The sequence below is a fragment of the Cervus elaphus genome, chromosome 30 (genome assembly GCF_910594005.1).
Source record: "Cervus elaphus chromosome 30, mCerEla1.1, whole genome shotgun sequence".
Classification (NCBI taxonomy): Eukaryota; Metazoa; Chordata; class Mammalia; order Artiodactyla; family Cervidae; genus Cervus; species Cervus elaphus.
This window is the reverse complement of record NC_057844.1, coordinates 19,759,426-19,779,289: the sequence shown is the minus strand read 5'-3', so window position 1 is coordinate 19,779,289 and position 19,864 is coordinate 19,759,426. Positions and strand designations below refer to the sequence as shown.

General features: G+C 36.2%; 2 protein-coding genes across 9 annotated transcripts in view; one reads left to right on the top strand and one right to left on the bottom strand.

Moving 5' to 3' along the window:
- The window catches only part of LOC122686822 (PHD finger protein 11), an 80,669-nt gene extending 68,795 nt beyond the window's left edge, over window positions 1–11,874 (bottom strand). The window contains exons 1-5 of one of the 6 annotated variants that reach the window (XM_043892118.1): window positions 11,770–11,874; window positions 11,182–11,329; window positions 7,885–8,241; window positions 1,451–1,576; window positions 371–436 (exon numbers count right to left, since the gene is read on the bottom strand). In XM_043892118.1, coding sequence (XP_043748053.1) covers window positions 371–436; window positions 1,451–1,576; window positions 7,885–7,900 — 208 coding nt within the window. In that variant the 5' untranslated portion in view covers window positions 7,901–8,241; window positions 11,182–11,329; window positions 11,770–11,874. Of the gene's footprint in view, window positions 1–370; window positions 437–1,450; window positions 1,577–5,140; window positions 5,277–7,884; window positions 8,242–11,181 lie in introns of those variants that run through there. The other 5 variants (XM_043892119.1, XM_043892120.1, XM_043892117.1 and 2 more) reach the window with 5 other exon arrangements.
- Window positions 11,875–11,876: 2 nt separating this feature from the next.
- The window catches only part of CAB39L (calcium binding protein 39 like), a 91,041-nt gene continuing 83,053 nt past the window's right edge, over window positions 11,877–19,864 (top strand). For all 3 annotated transcript variants that reach the window (XM_043892130.1, XM_043892128.1, XM_043892127.1), the window contains exon 1: window positions 11,877–11,996. The gene's annotated coding sequence lies outside the window, so the exon portion shown is untranslated. The remainder of the gene's footprint in view (window positions 11,997–19,864) is intronic.

The following is a 19,864-nucleotide window of genomic DNA, read 5'->3' as shown; positions in this document are numbered from 1 at the left end:
TAGAAATGAAAAAAGTTTCCATCAATTTATCTATACCAAAATATATCTTTCTAGCATTGTTCTTTACACAAAGCAGGTTTAGAGTGGTTTGGTGTCTTGGAATTCTGTTTGGGCTTCTTATAGGAGAAGCTGTTTTGAAGAAGAGATACATTTGTTCTTCCTGAGAGGTTTAATAGGGTGTGCATGTCCTATCTATGGATGGGCAGGACTTTTCATTGACTAGGAACACTAATTTCCATAACTTACCTATATGGATCTTGCAGTTTTATTTTAAACTGTCTTTGGTTAAGGCAACATAATTAAGGCTGGCTTGCTTCAAAGCAAGAAAACAGCAGAGAATATTCTAGATTAGGATTAGAAATGTACATACCCTTTATCAATGTTGAATTGTGGCTTATAGTTGCATCTTTTACTAGAATCATTGCTTGGATATATTCTGTTAAGGAAGGGAAAAAAGAATGAAAACAATCAGCAGCAGCAGCACCTTTATTCAAGATGTCAGCTACTGTGCTATGCAATTCACTGATACATACTTTATCCCATTCAATCTTCGTAACTCCTCTGAGAGGTTTTTATGAGTATCTACTTTAAAGACAAAGAAATTGAAGCTTAGAGGTTAAGCTGTTCACTTCAGGTCAATCAGACAGAAGAGGTAGAACTGAATTCAAACCTAGATATATCAGAGTCATGAAGGAATGAGAATATTAAAATGAAAGACAGTATTAATTTTGTAGACAAACACACAACTGATTAATGTCATAGAATATCCAAAAAGAATTAAGAATATCCTGGGGAAAACAAAGAATAGGAGGGGGGAAATTTTGCTTGAAAATCATATATTCTGATGGAATGAAGGAAGTTTCCATATAAAAGTCTATATTCTACAGCTACCTGGGCTGAAGACAAATAAACAGAAAAAATAAAAACCTGGATGACTGAACTGCCTGCCGATGTAAAACCCAAGGTTTGCCTTCTGAAGACTACTAAGGCAAATCCTGTTTAAAGCAGGCAAAACATATCCATTATGTCTAAGCTGTCTCTGAAAGATTGGGTGATGGATAATCTGCTATATTTTTCTGTATGTACCAAATGTTCTACAAGGAGCACATACTAGTTTTGCAATACACCCCCTCCACCCCCGCATAAAGATAAAATGAGGGAGAGAAAAGTAGCCTGAGATAAAGAGAGATTTATTTATTTATTATTTATTATTCAAAATAATCATCTTCATCCACTTTTACAAATGTTCATAGTATGAGAAAAATGAGTTTTTATAGAAGCAGAGCATATACACAAAAAAAGCAAACAGAACTGATGTCAAGTTCTTAGAAAACAAAAGAAAATATTTTGACTTTTAAAACAAATAGCAATACTGGAAATAGAACTAAACTGTATTGCCAGTGGGTAATATTTAGCATTAAATGTGTTGAAAGTTCTTACTGCTTCATACCTTTATTTGTGGCAGACCCATCTTTGATCTTTTGTTTCAGTGATTGCAGCACATTTTGCACTTGTTCAAATATGAAATCCACTTTCCCATCATCTTCCAGCTCCATCCAGAAAGTTTCTGCATCACCTAAAGAAAAAATAAGTGAATAGCCTAAGAGCTCAACAGACACAGACTGTAACTTTCCTAAAGCACATGCCATTAAAAATCCACTTGGTTTCTAAATAAAATCAAGATTTAATTGGGTTATTACTTTCTTTCAGGAAAAACATTTTCGTCACTGTTTCTTCTTTTCTCTTTTGGCCACATGATCTTAGTTCCCTGACCAGGGACTGAACCTGGGTCCTTGGCAGTGGAAGTGTGGAGGCCTAGCCACTGGAGTACTCGGTCACTGTCTCTTTAGAAAGAATGAAAAACAAAGATAACCTAGCCATCTCCCTTATTTCTGCTAATTAAAAAAAAAAAAAAAGTGTTGAAAACTAGTGAAACTATTTCTTGACTGGAAAACAGAAGGAATGATTTCATTCTGGGGTGGAAGCAGGTGTACTTATAGACAACTATACCTTTAAAATTTTTCAAGGACATAACCTCCAATGAGTATGCAAGTGGATGGTTTCAGAATGAAACATCCCAACGACTGTTGAAATAACGAAACGTCTGACACTAATGCTTTTAAAAATACCTTTGCTATCAACTTTTTAATAGTTACGTTGACTGAAGAAAAGCGAACAATCTAAAAGCTGCGAATTATGTTTTATTTGGGACCTACTGAGGACTGCAGTCTGGGAGAGAGCCTCTGTGATAGCTCTGAGAAACACCTCCCAAGAGGTAAGGGAGGAGTCAGGATAAACAGTTTTTGCTGAGAGGAAAAAATAAAACATGTACTTAAAGATCGAATGATTACTGCCGATCACAAAGAACAGATGTCTCAATTTAATGATGTTAGTGCTTTTTTATGCCTAGGGAGATACAAGAGTCTGGGCTCATTGAAATTATTCTTCAGATATGCATCTTAACTATCTACCGTCAGTATCTAGTTTTTCTACCTTCTGAATTCTCCTCAGGGAGTGCCACTTGGGGCAGATGTAGATGTTGGCTTGATGGCAGACAGCACTCACTATTTTCTGAAATGGCAGGCAACATTTTTTTTGTTCACAGTGACGTGAGGCAAAATAATGTTTAAAGCCTTTATAAAGTTATATAGATAAACCAACATTTCAGATGCTCAGCAAACTAACACTGTAATCAAAAATTTCCATCCTTTCACAGTTGAAAACAGAAATATGAGAAATGCCATGAAAATAAACTGACAAAAGTCAAATCTCACACCATGTTTAAAAGTAACAAAAATACCTAAAATGTTAAACACAAATTATTTCTAAAATAGATAACATTAATGTATAAAATGCTTAAAATGAATAGGGCCTTAAGCAAAGGAGGCACATAATAACTGCACTGCAGACAGGTCACTTGAGAAGCCACTGGGAGGATTAATGAGCAGACAGCACAGTAAGTTCACCCAAAAATACATTTTCCTTCATAAAAATTAAACCCAGAACCTCCGAGAGAGTAACGGTGGGGAATTCTTCAAAGGAGGCTTAGACTTCAAAGTCCCAACTCTCCCTGGGAGCCATCTTACCCAAAGGGGACCTCTGGCTAATGAGGGCCGCCGCTCTCCAGCAGCCTCAGGAGGAGCACTGCTTCCCTGTAGACTCTCTGGCCTGTCGTGTACTACACAAGACTAAGCCTACTTTTAACTCCCCAAAGCACAGTTCAAAGGTTTCAACACTTGAAAAAAAAAACCAAAACCACCACAATGTGAAAAGGCAGAAGGGATGAGAAATGATGTCTTAGAGAAAGGTAGGGGCTGTGACATGGAGGGCCTTGCGTGCCATGCTAAGCAATCTTATTTTTATATGGAAGGCAATGGGGAGCCACTTAAGTGGTTTAAGCATCTTATCATTATGTCTTATCATTATGTTTGTTTTTAAGAATATCACTCACAGGGCAGTGGGAAAGGGAGTCAAGACTGATTTCTATGTTTCTGATTTGGTCAACCATGTGTGTAATACTGGTATTATTTGCAATAGGGAATAAAGTAGAGCAACAAGTGAGAAATTCAAGCAGCGTTAGGTAAAGAGGATACGTAGGTTCCAGAGTAAGATCTGGTCCAGATATACAAGTTAATTTTGGAGTCAAGAATACAAAAATTCTTGACTGAAGCCACAGAGGAGATGTGATTAGAGAGAATGTGCAGAACGAGAAGGGTTTTCTGTAAAACATCAACATGTAAGTGATGAGAATAAGAAAAAGGAAACATGGAGACTGAGAAGGAATATAGCAGCAGATACTTGAGCTGAAACTCAAATCAGTAAACTAATACTACTGCTACTTGCCTCTAGAAATGAAGATCATCTTACAGCTCCACTGTCTGTCCAAGTTTGCTCCATTATTCAGCTAGATACTAAGATTTATTGCAAGAACATAATCATGAAGCAAGAGGTACGGCACCTTTGCAAAGAAGGAAGACAAGTAAACTACATAGTTATACTATATGTCTTCCAATCTCACATGAGACAGAAAGTCTTTGTAAATAGGCAATGCTCATGAATCACGTTGACCTGAGGTCATTTAGCAGATGAATATTTATGGAGTGCTTAGTAAATACATTGATAATGACCTAGGTACATGTATATGTATGTATTTATATTTCTCCATCCATTCCTTGAAGAGCTTCAGGGCAGTGGTCCAGAGAATCCCTAGACACCTTTGAGCCTGTTATCAGTAAAGTATAGTCTACGAATTCTCGGCTGGTGGGGCTTCCCTGGTGGCTCAGATGGTAAAGAATCCACCTGCAATACAGGACACCTGGGTTTGATCCCTGGGTGAGGACGATACCCTGGAGAAGGGAATGGCAACCCACTCCAGTATTCTTGCCTAGAGAATCCCCATGGATAGAGGAGCCTGGGGGGCTATAGTCCATGGGTCGCAAAGAGTTGGACATGACTGAGCAACTAAGCACAGCATAGCACAAATCCTTTCAGACAATACACTAGGTCAAACTATTTTAACAGTAATACAAGATATTATTTGCCTTTTTCTTCCCTATATTGACATTAGCTGATAGTTCAAAAGCTCTGGTGAATAAAAGTGCTGGAGCCTTAGTGTGAATCAAGGCAGTTGCACCAAACTACCACCGTATTGTACTGTTTCTCACCAATTTCACTTAAGGTCCTTGATAAAGCAACATAAGTAATTACCACAGTACAATGGCTCTTTCAATGAAAAACACTAGTGAGATCATTTTGAGTTGTAAGATAAACTAGCTTTCTTCTTCTCCCATGGAAAACCATTTTTCCTTAAAAGAAATACTAATAAAAATAATGGTTTTCTGACTGGGTGTTTGGTACACATTTTCTCAAACTTGAAGGACAAAACTAATGGCAGTCATGGCTAATGATAAAATTCAAGCTACTTTAATTTTCAAATTAAAATTGAAAATTTAGAAAACTTGCATCTGCCATGGTAAATTTGAAAGGTTCTCACTAATTCATCATTTTCTGATGATTGATAGCAATATTAACAAATGTAATTTTAAAATATTGTGATTAAATGTGTCAACATTTGGAAAAATCTGCATAATTCATTGCATCAATGTTTTCCAAGTGGCCAATGCATGTTATAAAATCATACCTGTGTAAGAGACCCATTCAACTGCTACTGCTAAGTCACTTCAGTTGTGTCCGACTCTGTGCGACCCCATCCCTGGGATTCTCCAGGCAAGAACACTGGAGTGGGTTGCCATTTCCTTCTCCAATGCATGAAAGTGAAAAGTGAAAGTGAAGTCGCTCAGTCATGTCTGACTCTTTGCGACCCCATGGACTGCAGCCTACCAGGCTCCTCCGTCCATCGGATTTTCCAGGCAAGAAGAGTACTGGAGTGGGGTGCCATTGCCTTCTCCGAGACCTATTCAAAGTGCAAGACAAATCAATGGATTTTAATGTAACAGTGTAAAGAAAGCACACTGATATGAATTCAGATTCCACACTATAACTAACCTTGAAGGAATGATTACTTGTTGAGTTTTGTAGCTGTATCAAAGAAAAATTTCCACGATTATCTGAGAGGCTATTAAAATATTCTTCCTTTTTCCAACTTCTTGTCTGTGTGAAGCTTCATTTTCTTTATATATTTACACCAAAGCCTCATATCACAACAGACTGAAGGCAGAAGCAGATATGAGAATCTCTCTTCTATTAAGCCAACTATCAGAGATTCGTAAAAATAAAAAGCAGTGGTTTTCTCACTAATTTTTTTGTTTCAGAAAATAGTTCTCTCTCACGTAATTTATATTAACATGTTGGGTTTATTATTTTAAAAATATAGGTCAATTACCATTTTTGAAGCTTCTCAATTTCTTAATACAGTAAATATAAACAGATATGAACCACATAAACAAAAGCTATTGAGGGTTTTAAATACTTTTAAGAGTATAAAGTAGTCCTGAAATCAAAAGAAGGCTTGAAACCACTGGCCTAGATAACTCTCCAGTGAAATAGGTACTATAATCTGTATAACAATTCACCTACTACACATATGTTAAAGGGTGGTGAAACTGTTCTGTATGATACTGTAATGGTGTATACATGACATTACGCATTCATCAAAACCCACAGTACTTGAAAGCACAAAGAGGGAAGCTTAATGCACGCAATATCATTTAAGAGATCAGGGATCCCACGAAAGCATGTATACTCAACTTTGCTGAAGGGCTGGGTGGAAAAGATGCTGATTGAAACAACTTTGGAAATAAGTGGACTCTGTAAAACTACAGGCAAAAGGAACTTGCACAAGCACTGAGGCTTCTCACTTTGGAATGAGTTTATACTTCTGATACTGCTGTACATATATATTGGAATTAAGCAAATAAATAAGTCCATAACAGATAATGGGAATTTACAGATAAGCAAGGAGACTAGCTTAGCATACCCATATGGTAATGGATTAGAGCCAGAAACATCAGTATAAACTCATGTTTAACTTAATATAGTTAGAGATGGTTACATACAGAAATATTTATAGATATGTGTAAATACAATTTATATATACCTTGCTCTGTCAGTTGAGAGAGCCTATAATCAAGACACCCCAAGAGCAACAAACACACCTATTGCCCAGATCTTGGTTTGTAATACAATTCTCCAAAAAAAGGAACCAGGTAGGCTATTCAAGAAACAGCTCATTCTAGGAGGATGGCAGGAAATACATGAGATGAACTTGGAGCATCTTTTAGTAACAGAAAATAAGAAAGTGCTAAAAACCAAAAACGAAGAACAAAACAAAAACCACCTGCCCTGATGGGGTATGTCAAAGGGGGAGGAGACTCACTGAAAGAGCTCCAAATGCCCAATCCTGGGATAATTTGAGTAACAAAATTAAAAAGTACTGGATTATAACCCAAAATATAAAATATGTATCCATGAATCTATACTGATATAAATACATGACTGAGTAAATACATATATTGGGGAGAGGAGACCAATCTCCCTTGCAGAAGTATTTTGAATAATAGTGTGAGCATCCTGCTCTCAAAGAGGAGGAGTATGACTTTCCACTCTGGAAGTATAGGCTGCACGTAGTGATCTCCTGTCAAAGAGTAAGTAGGGAAATGGAGGGGAAAAGAGAGCATTAATTTACAGTGGAAAAATCACTGAACACGATGTCAGCCAGGTGATCAAGCTCAATATCAACAGGCGAGAAATCATGTTGATACCACGTACCCTTGACATCATTTGGTAAAAAATGACACTTTATCTCTATGGTCTTCCTCCCCCCAAAAAACAACCCCAGGTCTAATCATGAGAAAAAAAATACCACTCAATAATTCCAATAGAGGGGCATCTTATAAGACACTTGGATACAAAATCTTACAAAAACAAGAAATGTCTGAGAAACTGTTATATCCATGAGGACCCTAAGGAGACATGACAAGTAAATGTAATGTGGTATCCTGAATGGGACCCTGGAATAGAAAAAGACATCATGTAAGGAAATAAGAATAAACTATGGACTTTAGTTAACAATAATGTGTCAGTAACAATAACTGTAACAAATGTATCAGCCAAATGTTAGATTTTAAACATAGGCAGAACTGGGTGCAGGGAACTCTGTACCAGCCTTTCAATTTTTCTGTAAAGCTGAAAGTTTTCTAAAAAAATAAAGTATATTTTTTAAAAGTACATTAAAGTACTGACTAAGCATTACAGATACACAATTAATTATAAAGAGTCAAAACTGTTGTTCCATGAGAATAAATCCTTAATTGTAATTCAGGAAAGTCACGTGCAATGAAAAAACTTGAAAATTCGACAATTCAACTTCATTAAGTAGTCTATATACTTTTAAACATAAAGTTTAACAATGGTTTTTCAACCTACCATTTTTTTCTCCCATCTTTTGGTGCTGTTTACAAACATAAAATTCTTCGAAATTAACTTTATCAAAGAATTGAATCACTTTGATTGTAGAATATAACTGGAATCCAACTGTGGTCTCTGAAATTTGCAGTACTCAGAGAAAATATATCATTATACTGTTTTAAGCTGAATATTCGTTGACACTTGAATTTTAAACTGTGCTTGAAGAAACTTTCAGAAATGATTACTAGTCCAACTTAATGATCACTCCATGAATCTTTATCAAGCGAACACATACAGTTGTATCAGATCATCAACAATATCTTTTTAAAAACAAAAATCATCTTCATCTTTTGGTCCATGAATACATCAAACATTCTGTAAGGAAAACAATAAGGAATGGTAAATGGCATATTTGAAAATAATAAAATATATCAGAAAAAAAGGGTTGTTGTAACAATAGCTCTATCTTTTAAAATAGCACGAACTATTATGAAAAAAGAATACATATTAACTGGAAAAACATGTAAAATATCAATATTATGAATATTATAGAAAAATTCAAAATTACCTATTTAAAATATGTTAATTAATATAAACTATCTCCATTTCATAAAGCTTTAAAAACTTTTAAATGGGGCTAATCATGTTAACTACTTCAAAAGACTGTTGTGAGGCTGACTTAATCCCTTAGAATAATACCCAGCATATTACAAAGGACTCAATAAATGCTAACAGTCATTATTATTCTTTCAGTATATATACTTTAAAAACAAAATTGAATTTTAGTATATATAAATTTTTATAATCTTTCATTGATAATATATCTTGTACTTTCTCTCATCATTAATGTTTTCCTATAATATGACCTTTTAAGTGACTGTACAATGTACTTTGGTCAATAATCCATAAGTTAAATTATACTAAAGAATTTTAACAATTAAAATGTAGTAAGTTAAGTAAACCTCTATATCAGACATTTAGATTATTTCTGGTTTTCCAATACAATAAATAATGATGGAATATACTTTATGCCTATCTCTGATTATTTCTTTAAGATATACACCTAGAGGTGGAACTCAGGGTCAAAAAGAGGTCAGCAATTTTAGTCTCAGGATGTTAGTCAACATATGATAAATTCTTCCCCTACTCCCACACCAAATTCACAGAAATCTTAATTTTTTTAATTAAAAATATAGAATCATGCTGAAAATAAAGAGGAAATTATCTACAGACTGAGTCTGTGGGACCTCTCTGTGGAAAGGCAACAGATGGGAAGTTGCAAAGATAATGCCAACCACAAATGTATCATGGCAAAATAAAGAGAAGATCCTCTCAGAGGAGATGAGTATATACAACCAAGAGTCATCAAACATCTGAAAAAAGTTACACCATGGAAGACACTCAACAAGCCCACCAAACTGATGAACTGAATTGAATTCAAGAGGATTAACAGAGCGTCCTGAAAATAGTTTTAAAACAAATAGTATTGTATTTAATATCAAAGAGCTAATGAAGGAAGCCTCATCTATGAAATAACATACAATTCTGAAAAATAATTAACTGGATATCTTGGATATAAAAGTAGTTGTTAAATAAACTCAATAATTAACAGTCATAGTAACATATATTCAGATGAAGAGCCAGTTAGTAAGCTAGGAGACGAAGTTGAGTAATTCACTCAGAATATAGAGCAAAGAACTGACAAAAAGAGGGGTAAGTAGACAGAAGACAAGGTAATAATGACCAAAAAATTCTTATAACTGGAAAACACATAGGCCACTAAGGGTCCACTGAGTTACAAAATAAACTTATTAATACACACCACTAGACAAACCATGGGTAAACTTCAGAATATCAAGAATAAAGACAAAGTCTCAGAAACTTTCAGAAAATCTAGATGATCTAAAATGAACATTTATCAAACTGGTAATCAGACTTCTCATCAGAAATGTCGATGCAAAATATTAAGGGAAAATAAGTCTGAATCCAGAATACTATTTCAGCCACGTTATGTTTCAATAGTAAGAGTTTAAAAAAAAAAAAAGACAAAAACTCTTACAGACACTCAAAGAGCCATTCAGAGACTCTGAAAGAAATGAAGAAGTACTTCATTAATAAAAACTAACCTAAAAAAAAAAAAAAAAAAAAAACTAACCTAGAAGGAAGTACTGAGGTAAAAGAAGCAAAAGTGAGCAAATACATAAATAAAACACATTAATGCTACATAAAAACAGATTAAAAGTGGGTTTTAATGACAAATGAAATAATGCTAGAAGATAAAACCACAGGAAATTAACGTTCTTTTTGGAGGAGGGACAGAAGGGGATTGTTCTAAGATTAGAGAAAGTAAAGTAAATCATACTAAGTTCTTTGTAGAGAGGATATCAATACGAATTAAATGTATGAATTGCATTAAAAATATAAAGGTAACACTTTGGAAAGCAACTATCCTCCAATAAAAATTAATTTTAAAAAATGTAAAAAGAACAGTATGAAAAAGAAAACAGAACAAAGAAAACTTGGGGCTAAACTCAAAGAAAAATGGAAAAATACAAGATACAAAAGATACGAACAGAAACACGGTAAATAAAGAAGACATGAAAGAGGCCAAATATGTTAGTAATCACAAAAAAGGTTTTCTTCAGTAAATTTGCAGAATATTGTAAAGCACAGAGAAGAAAATTTAAATCATTCATAATCTCATCATCCAGAGACTACCAATTTAACTTTAGATTGTAACAGTACTTAAAAATTTGTTCATATTTTCCCCCCTTCTCACTTTTTCATTTTGGCAGAAAAATACTGATTCGCTTCGATTTATGGTTCGTTTTCACCAATAGGCTTTTGTGAAACTGTGACTCTTCCGTTATGTTTTAACAGGGATGACAGTAATGAATATTTATTGAGTATAAACCATGTGTCAGGCAGGCTTCTAAACACTTCCCCTGTTCTTATTAACCTGCATAACAATCGCGAGGGACAAACTGTAGCATGCCTGGTTTTTCTCACAAAGAAGCTAAAGATATTACACTGTAAATAGCAAAGACAAACTAAGGAACCAAGCAGCCTGGTTTCTGAGCCCGTTTTTTGATCCTTCTAATCTACCGCCTCATTCTTAACACACACAGAACTCACTGCAGGATTCCACTTGCTGATGAGCACAATTACATATTGTTTCTTATTTTACTTCCTACCTATTGGGGATAACTACTTATGGGGTTGTGGTTAATTAGAGTCAGGAGCTCTGAGCATCTGCTCTCAACTCCGTGATCTTGGGGAAATGATTTTACTTATTCAGGGTTTCTGTAGTCTTACCTGTGAAATGGGTCAGTGGTTAAATCGTCAAGTTCTGCTTCTGGATTTTGGACTGCAGTTCATTTTCCGCAGCCCCTTTCACAGCTTCAGGTTCCCAGCTGCTTTAGGAATCACCTCTCAAGAACGTGTGCAACCGGATTACAGGAGACTGAAATGCGGGGGGTGAGAACTCAGGGCGCCCGCGATTCCCCCCCTTCAGCCCGGGACTGGACGCGGGTAAGAGGGACAAGGGAGGTCGCAAAGGCTGGGATCCAGGCGGCAAGAGTTCCGCCGCGTTCCCTGGTCCTGGAGCGAGGCTTCGGGAGGGCCACCCAGGGCCGTTACACTAGCTCAGCTAACGCTTTCCACGCAGCCCGCGACAGTCGAGAGCTGCGCTCCGCCCGCCCCGCTGGCGAGGCTGAGTTCCCCGCGGGTCGGACTCCTCTCCCACTCAATGCCGCCGAGAAGCCGCGGCCTCAGCTGCCCCCTGGCCGGGAAGTACTTCCCACTTACTAAACCTCACCTTTGCCAACAGTCCCTCCTCGCCTCAGCCGGGTAAGGAGGACCGCCCATATTTCCAACCCGAAATGGGAGGAGTAGGACACCTACCGCTCCCACTACCCAGCCCCTAGCGCATTGACTGCACACCTCCACCGGGTTCACGCCTCAGAGGTTCCGAGCGCGTACAGCCTGCAACGCGGCGGCGCTTGAGCGCGCCGTCTTCCGATTGGCTGTCAGAGCTCTCGGGTTGTCTCGCGCTCTCCGACTGGACCAATGCGGCTATCCACAGTTGAGAGGCCGGCATCGCTGGAGGGGTGGTTCGTCTGTTTCCTCTGGTAGGTGCTTGGCTGCCATCTTGTGTGTGGCTGGGACTGGGCCGCTGGGCCTTTGGAACCTTCCTTAGCGACTCAAGCTATAGAGATGTCCTGAAGAAGCAATGGAGGAAAGAAGGGGCCTGAGGAAACAGACCTGGAAGCTTCTTACCTCCCTGAAAGGGAAAAGTTTTCCTGGTCTGAGTCTCAGCCCTGGCTGGAAAGAGAGATAAATGATGGAGGTGATTAGGATCACACACAGGCTTTGGTTTGTTATTGTCAGGGCTTGGCGTGGACTCTGACGCTTTAACGGTGATCCCTTGGGTTCCAGGGAACTAGTCTAGTAATCGTTGTCTGCGAAAGATTCTGACCATCAGCCCTCTATAGTGACAAGGAGGGTTGTCTGATGGAGAAAGGAACAAGACTGGTAATGGAAGAGGAGAGAGGGAGATACGACTATCTTTACGAGTCGAAAGAGACGTCTTCGTTTTCTGTCGTTTGCGAGGGAGTGACTACTCATGTGTTTTGCTTAACCTCTAAGACCATCCTTTGGAAGCCGTGAGCCCCAGGTTCTGCGTTAGGGCAGTTTCATTCATTAGTGTACAGCCGGTACTCCTGCAGCGGGGTTTTTTTTGTTTGTTTGTTTAAAAGCTAGAACGTGGATGGCCTTTGCAGAAACAGTGGAAGCAAAGGAAGAATTTTGTCAAATCTTGGTTTTCCTGATTACAATCTGCTGAAGATTTGGGAATCTCAGGGTTTGCCTTGGCATGCTTGGTGGCTTTGTCCTGGGTAGGCAGAGGTTTGTGTAAAAGAAAACATTTTTAACTCCCAAGCTCTTTGAGATGGGAGGACGGAGGCAGGAATTATCTCCTTCTCCCCTTTATTATTTTTAAAAACCAAAGTAGAAAGCTTGCTTGGTTATTCATTTGAGGGGGAAATTATCTCAGATCCGAAAACCTAGCTAAAAGGCTAATACTTCATGATTAACGTTAGCCGTTTTGATACTCATGAGAAGGAGCGAAGATACTGCCTTGAGTTTAGAAATCACTTTTCAAGGTAAACTGGTAACCCAATCAAGTCAACAGTGCTTTTTATTTTGTGGCAGGAGTATCAAGGAAAACAGCAGTAAAATAAACAATTGAAAATTAATTTTCTTTAAAAATTTTACTTTTTTATCCATGAATCTTAAAAACTTAAGTCATAAGAGTTCAAATATCAGTAATTTATTATGGAGTTGATGGCTTAGGTATTAGGTGCCTAAGGAATTTTGGTGTCTATGGGGAGTTTTGGAACCAGTCCTTGGCTCTGGAGAACTGTATAGGCTATCAAAGGGTTTGGTGGTTAACAAACACCAATATCACAAAGTAGCTGCTCAGTAAATGTTTGTGAAAGCCTTTGGGTAAGGATAACATGGTAATAGTTCTTGGGATATATTCAAAAATATAATTGTTGAATGAATAAATTTAAAAAATACAGCAATTGGGAGGTATGGATACACTTTTTTTTTTTCAGTTGAGTTCAGCCGCTCAGTCGTGTCTGACTCTGCGACTCCATGGATTGCAGCACACCAGATCTCCCTGTCCATCATCAACTCCCAGAGTTTACTCAAACTCATGTCCATTGAGTTTACTCAAACTCGTGTCCATTTTTTTTTTCTTTAGCCTAACTGGAAAATAATTTTTTAATCTGCTTTCCAGAAAACTTGAACTTAAGTTTTTCTTTTCCATTTTATACATTAGAATAATACTAAGGACAGGTTCATAATCCTTTTTTTCTGAGGTCTGTTTATGAGATCCTACAGTAGAGGTAATGAAAATGAACCCTTAAGTAATAATGCTCTATTTGCCATTTTTTTTCTTGAAAGTATCCAGTCTCAGTAAATGATGCCAAACTTATTGCTCTCAGTCTCTTCTGCTGAAGAAAATTTATTACTCTTTTATTTTCTTTTTAACACAACTTAAAGTCAAAATACTGTGTTTACATTTACTATATTGCGTAAATATGTTCTATATATAAGTAATTTTAACATAACAAATTAGGTGAGTATCCGCAGACTTTTGTTTGAAGAATATAATTCTCTAGATTTCATAATATATAATCTGAAGATCCATAGAAATGTTTGTTGTAACACTTTTACGTGAACAATGTTAAGTGATGTTAAGTAAAAGTGATTTAACTTTGATGTTAGATTATTTTTTAACGCAATCTCATATATACAAATTTAGATTCTTTTCCATTATCAAGTGATACATAGTTTATAAAAGAAAAAATTAGATGAAACCTTTTAAATATTTTTGTGACTGAATATAGATTAGAATCTATCTAACAGCATTTTATTTATTTTTAAATTATTTTTTATTTTTTTCATTTATTTTTATTAGTGGGAGGCTAATTACTTTACAGTATTGTAGTGGTTTTTGCCATACATTGACATGAATCAGCCATGGATATACATGCTAACACAGCATTTTAAAAAGTCAATAAAAATTGTTCCCATAACCTGTTTGGAATTCTTGCATTTGGTACTTTAAAATGCCTAAAGGTTTTATGAGTGAAGGTTTTAGAGTGATGGATGATAAGCATTTCTTTTATATTATTATTAAAATAGAGTTGACTTAAATATTATATAGTTTCAGGTGTTCATTGCAATTCAATATCTTTATATATAATACTTCATACAAAGTTAATATAAAATATTGACTATATTTTTTACTGAACCAAACGTGAGTCTGCTCACCTGCCATACAGCAAAGCCAATTTATTGACATTGCCTATGGTAAAGGAAAATACAGCGATTATTGCAGGCCCTAATAAGAAGTATGGGTAGCTCATGTTAAAAAGAGCCAAACTCCTGGGTGGTTTTCAGGGGATTGGTTTTGAAGACAACATTTCAGGGTGAGGGCTGCAGAATTCATGACTTTCTTCTGATTGGTTGGTAGTGAGGTAACAGTGATGCTTCAGAAGTCTCAATCGTCAACCTTCTGGCCCGAGCTCATCTGGGGTCTAGTGCTTGAGGATGTAGTCACCATCCTCCACCTGGGTGGAGAGTTGGGTGGGGGGCTTAGTTCCTGATAAAGATATCTGTCAGATTGTTATGTCTGTCCCTTGAGGAGGAACTAAGACTCTTGCTTTATCACTGAATTATTGTCTTTACTTTTCTTGTTTAACTGCTTTTCCTTTGTTTCTGCATTCCCTCATTTCCATAATTAGTAACTGCCTGTGCCTGCTCTTTGGAACTCAGGGAAAGCCTGGAAGACTAAAGCCTTCTTCTACAAACAAAGAAATGGGGAACACAGAGGGGGCTTTTGTACCAAGGGGGGCCCCCAGGAACATGCTTTGTTTCAGTACCTCCTTTTTCTTTGATACTGCTTAATCTTGAGGGGAACAGGTGGGGACAAGGAAGGGAATAAAGTTTTGGTTGGAGAGGTTAATCATAAACTCAGCAGAGGAGCTCAGTTTTAGGGGGCCTCAGTTTCATATTCCCTGTGCTGTACATTACATTCTTGTAACTTTTTAGTTTTATGCCTAGCAGTTTGTACCTCTTAATCCCCTTCACCTGTTTTGCCTTGTACCCATACCTCTCCTCTTTGGTAACCAATAGTTTTTTTCTTTGTATAGTATCTGTGAGTCTGTTTCTGCCTTGTTACATTTGTTTTATTTTTTAGATTCCATATATAAGTGAAAATACAAGCACTTCTTTATTAAAAACATTAAAATGTGATAGGTTTTCCTCTCTGTAACTATATTGCATATAATCATCCTTTTAAAATTTATTTTGAAGTACCAGAAATACTTTGCTGGGCTTTGTAATTAGTTTTGACTATGTAGATATCACTTTAGGGGGAACATTTTGAGATTTTCAGAAATATTTCTATAGTCTTCATTAATTTGATGTGTTTTACCATTATTTTTCTGATATTCAATAAGGTCCATTATGGGAATAAAACAATGTGACTAAAAATAAAATATTTAAAACTTATAAAGATCATTCTATTTTATAGCTCAGAGAGCTATATTCAATATCCTGATGTAAACTGCTTTGGAAAAGAAAATAAAAAATGTATTCATGTATAGCTGAATCAATTCTATGTGTGACAGAAAAAGACACATCATTGTAAATTAACTATTTCAATTAAGAAAAAAATAAAAACTATAAAAATCAAAATGACTGCTGCAGTTTGTGCTTTTCAGCTAATCAATGGAATTGATTGGATGTTTGAATTATGAGAATGTCCATTAACTACTGAAAATGCTTCTGAGGTAAACACATGGTACACTTATATTTCACTTAAGCAAGGAAATTTTTAAATTATTATATATTTAGGTTTTTTGAAAAGCATAGGGGAATTGAAACACTACTTCTTCCTTTGAAATCTCACTTGTTCCTGCTGTTCATTTTTGTGTAAATGAGCCCTAATTCTAAAGTTCTGCTCTCTTAAGCACTTAACACATGTCTCACAGCCTTTTGATAATTAGATCTACTCAATTTATGTACTACTTACCCCCTTTCATGTTTCCTATGTTGATTAATGGCTTTTCAGTGGCTCAGATGTAGAACAAAATTCTTATGTCTCCCTTTTGCCCAATTTTATAATTTGTAACTTCAGCCTCCAAATGGCTTTCTTCATTTTCTACTATCACTGCCACTGTCCTGAATTATTTTAGGTCTTCCTTTTCTTTTTCTTAACATTTCATATGCCATGGTAGTATTGACAAAGCTCATTCTCCTTGACTTTATTTATTTATTTATTTTTTCCCTCCCCACCCCCATCCCTCTCCTTGACTTTAAATTTGTATTAGTTAAGACACAAGTTTGACTTCCGTGACTGCACCCATGGAGAAAAGACCAAGTAAACTTGGAAAGAAAATCAGATAGGATTAGATTTTTTTAGCAGTGACATTTTATGCCAGATGTTAACAAAGCATGCTGGTAGCTCAGTGGTAAAGAATCCTCCTGCCAATGCAGGAGATGTAGGTTCTATCCCTGGGTTGGGAAGATCTCCTGGAAAAGAAAATGGCAACCCACTCCAGTTTTCTTGCCTGGGAAGTCCCATTGACAAAGGAGCCTGGCGGGCTGCAGTTCATGGGGTTGCAAAAGAGTTGGACACAACTTAGCTACTAAAAAACAATAGCCCAACATGTTTTAAAAATTCAAGGAAATAAATATTCCATTTCTCACCAAACTATTAAGAATTCAGGACATCAACAAGCATTTATAAACATGAAACAACTCAAGGAATGTTGTTCCTAGGAACCCTTCTTGAAGAATATACTGGAGAATTTCAGACATAATAGTGATAGGAATGATAATATAGTGATAGAATGGTATATAAATGTTATATAATCTGATGTTGAAATAATACAACCTACAGAAAAAGGGAGGAGGGGGTGAGGAGAAGTGCAAAGTAGAATAGTGGTCACTTGCTTCAGAGGAATTAGCTATAAGGAAAACGATAATGCTTGAAGCTGACTGATGGACAGAAACATATTATAAATAAGTATACATACTTAGATGTAAAGCACTCATTAAAGTGTTACAATACCAGGTAGGGGAGAAGAGGAAGTTAGTAATTTTATTACTGTTAATAGCAGGGAACTAACTATCTTAAAAAGGGCAGGGGAAAATGAGGAGTATTGTATAAAGCTATTATTATAGAGTTAACCCCTGATAACAAAATATACAACACTCCCCTAAATGTTAAAAGAAATATCTACCCTAAAAAGAGCAAAGAGAGCAGACCATATAATGATGTGAACACATATTCTGTATATTTTTATCTGTACACACACAAAATGAAGGTGAAGCATTATCTCATTGCAAAATAGATGTATTAATACATGTGTATGGCTCAACTTAATGACTGTTGTATATGAAAGATACAGTTGTAAAAAGTATAAAGGGAGTTAATAGATGAATAAAAATAGTAAGAGTATAAGACATATCAAATAAATGCAAAGTTTTTAGAAAGCAGGATTCATCATCTTAGTATTAGACAAGGCAGAATTTAATTGAAAAGAATTAATTGAAAAATTAAGATGAAGGATATTATAAAATAACCCTTATAAAGCTAAGGGCTATATTTACAGTAAAGATTTTAAAACATATCTATTTATCAAATGACACATCAATAGACATCATAAAGTAGAAACTGCTAGAGAGGTAAGAAGGAACAGAAACCTCTAATTATAGAAGACTAACACATGTCTCGGCGTAAGTCAGGTTAAGTGGACCAAAAAAATCAGTAAAGTAGCTCTTACAGATTTGTATCAAAATCTGAATCCATTAATAGAGAATATATGTTCTCAAGTGCACATAGGACAGTTATAAAAATCTATAGAAGACTAACACATGTCTCGGCGTAAGTCAGGTTAAGTAGACCAAAAAAATCAGTAAAGTAGCTCTTACAGATTTGTATCAAAGTCTGAATCCATTAATAGAGAATATATGTTCTCAAGTGCACATAGGACAGTTATAAAAATCTATTTTATATTAGACCACAAAGAATATCTTGGTTCCAGAATACAAAAAGTAAAAATTTTGATCACACATAGTAAGTCAAGAAAATAATTCAAAAATTAAAAAAACAAAACAAAACCTGGCTCAAGGTTTCTGTAGGATGATGGTACCTGTCTAAATCCAAATCTCTCCATATATCCTTTTTGAAAACCACACAGATCTATAAGGAGAGCAAAGTTAACTACCACCGCCCTTGCCTAACAATTTCAAATTATGGTTATGTAGGCAAGTTAACACTGAAATAAAACAGTGTCAGCTCTAGAACCTGTGCTCAGATGACAAGTGAAGTTGAGACTTCAGAACGGAGGAAAGGGAAGCAGGACCTGGGGTCAGTAGAATGCAAGTAGAAGAGAAAAGCCTACCCTAAAGAGGAAAATCCTTGATGGCTCAGTTGGTAAAGAATTCACCTGGGCTTCCCAAGTGGCACTAATGATAAAGAATCCACCTGCCAATGCAAGAGATGCGAGAGACACGAGTTCAACCCTTAGGTCGGGAAGATCCCCTGGAAAAGGAAATGGCAACCCATTCCAGTATTCTTGCCTGGAAAATTCGGTGGACAGAGGAGCCTGGTCGGCTATATGGAGTCGCAAAGACACACAACTGAGCATACATGCATATTGCAAAAACAGCCAAAAACAATTCATGTTGACATATGGCAGCACCAACACAATACTGTAGAGCAATTTCTGTTCAATTAAAAAAATTATAAAACAGCCACAAATGATTAATTATCTTAAAAAAAGCCCTTCTCACCCAAATCCAAAGTTATATAATATAGTCTATGGACTGTGGGAGACCAGCACTTTGATGCCTTTCTGGTAAGAATACAAAAGTGCAAAGCCCAGGAGGGAATTTGACAGTATCTCATAGAATCACATATGCATGTATCTTTTGACCCAGACATCTCACTTTTAGGAATCTGTTCTAAGGACACATTGGCATAAAATATAAACTGGCATTTGTATAAATTTAGTCAAACAATTACTTGTAGTACCAAAAGATTGGCAACAATGAAATAATCTCCAGGTTGATGGTGTCCCTTCCAAGCCACTCTTTTCCTCAGAATGCATAAAGAGACTATAGAAAGTCTCCATGCACCAGTATAGGGTGATCTGCAGAGTATATTTTGAAGTGGAAAAAACAAAAGCCCAGAAGAGTCTATAGATTAATCTATAAGTAGAAGGGATGGTGCCAATGATGGAGCGATTTCTCTGTAACTTGTTTATATAGTTTCGATCTTAGAATCATGTATGTTTACATATTCAAAAATAAAATAAAGAGGTAGAAAGAGAAATCTAAAAGGAAATGAATTTATGTAACTATAAAGAATTTTGATGACATATCCACTCAAGAAAAGGAACAATTTTGGTAACTT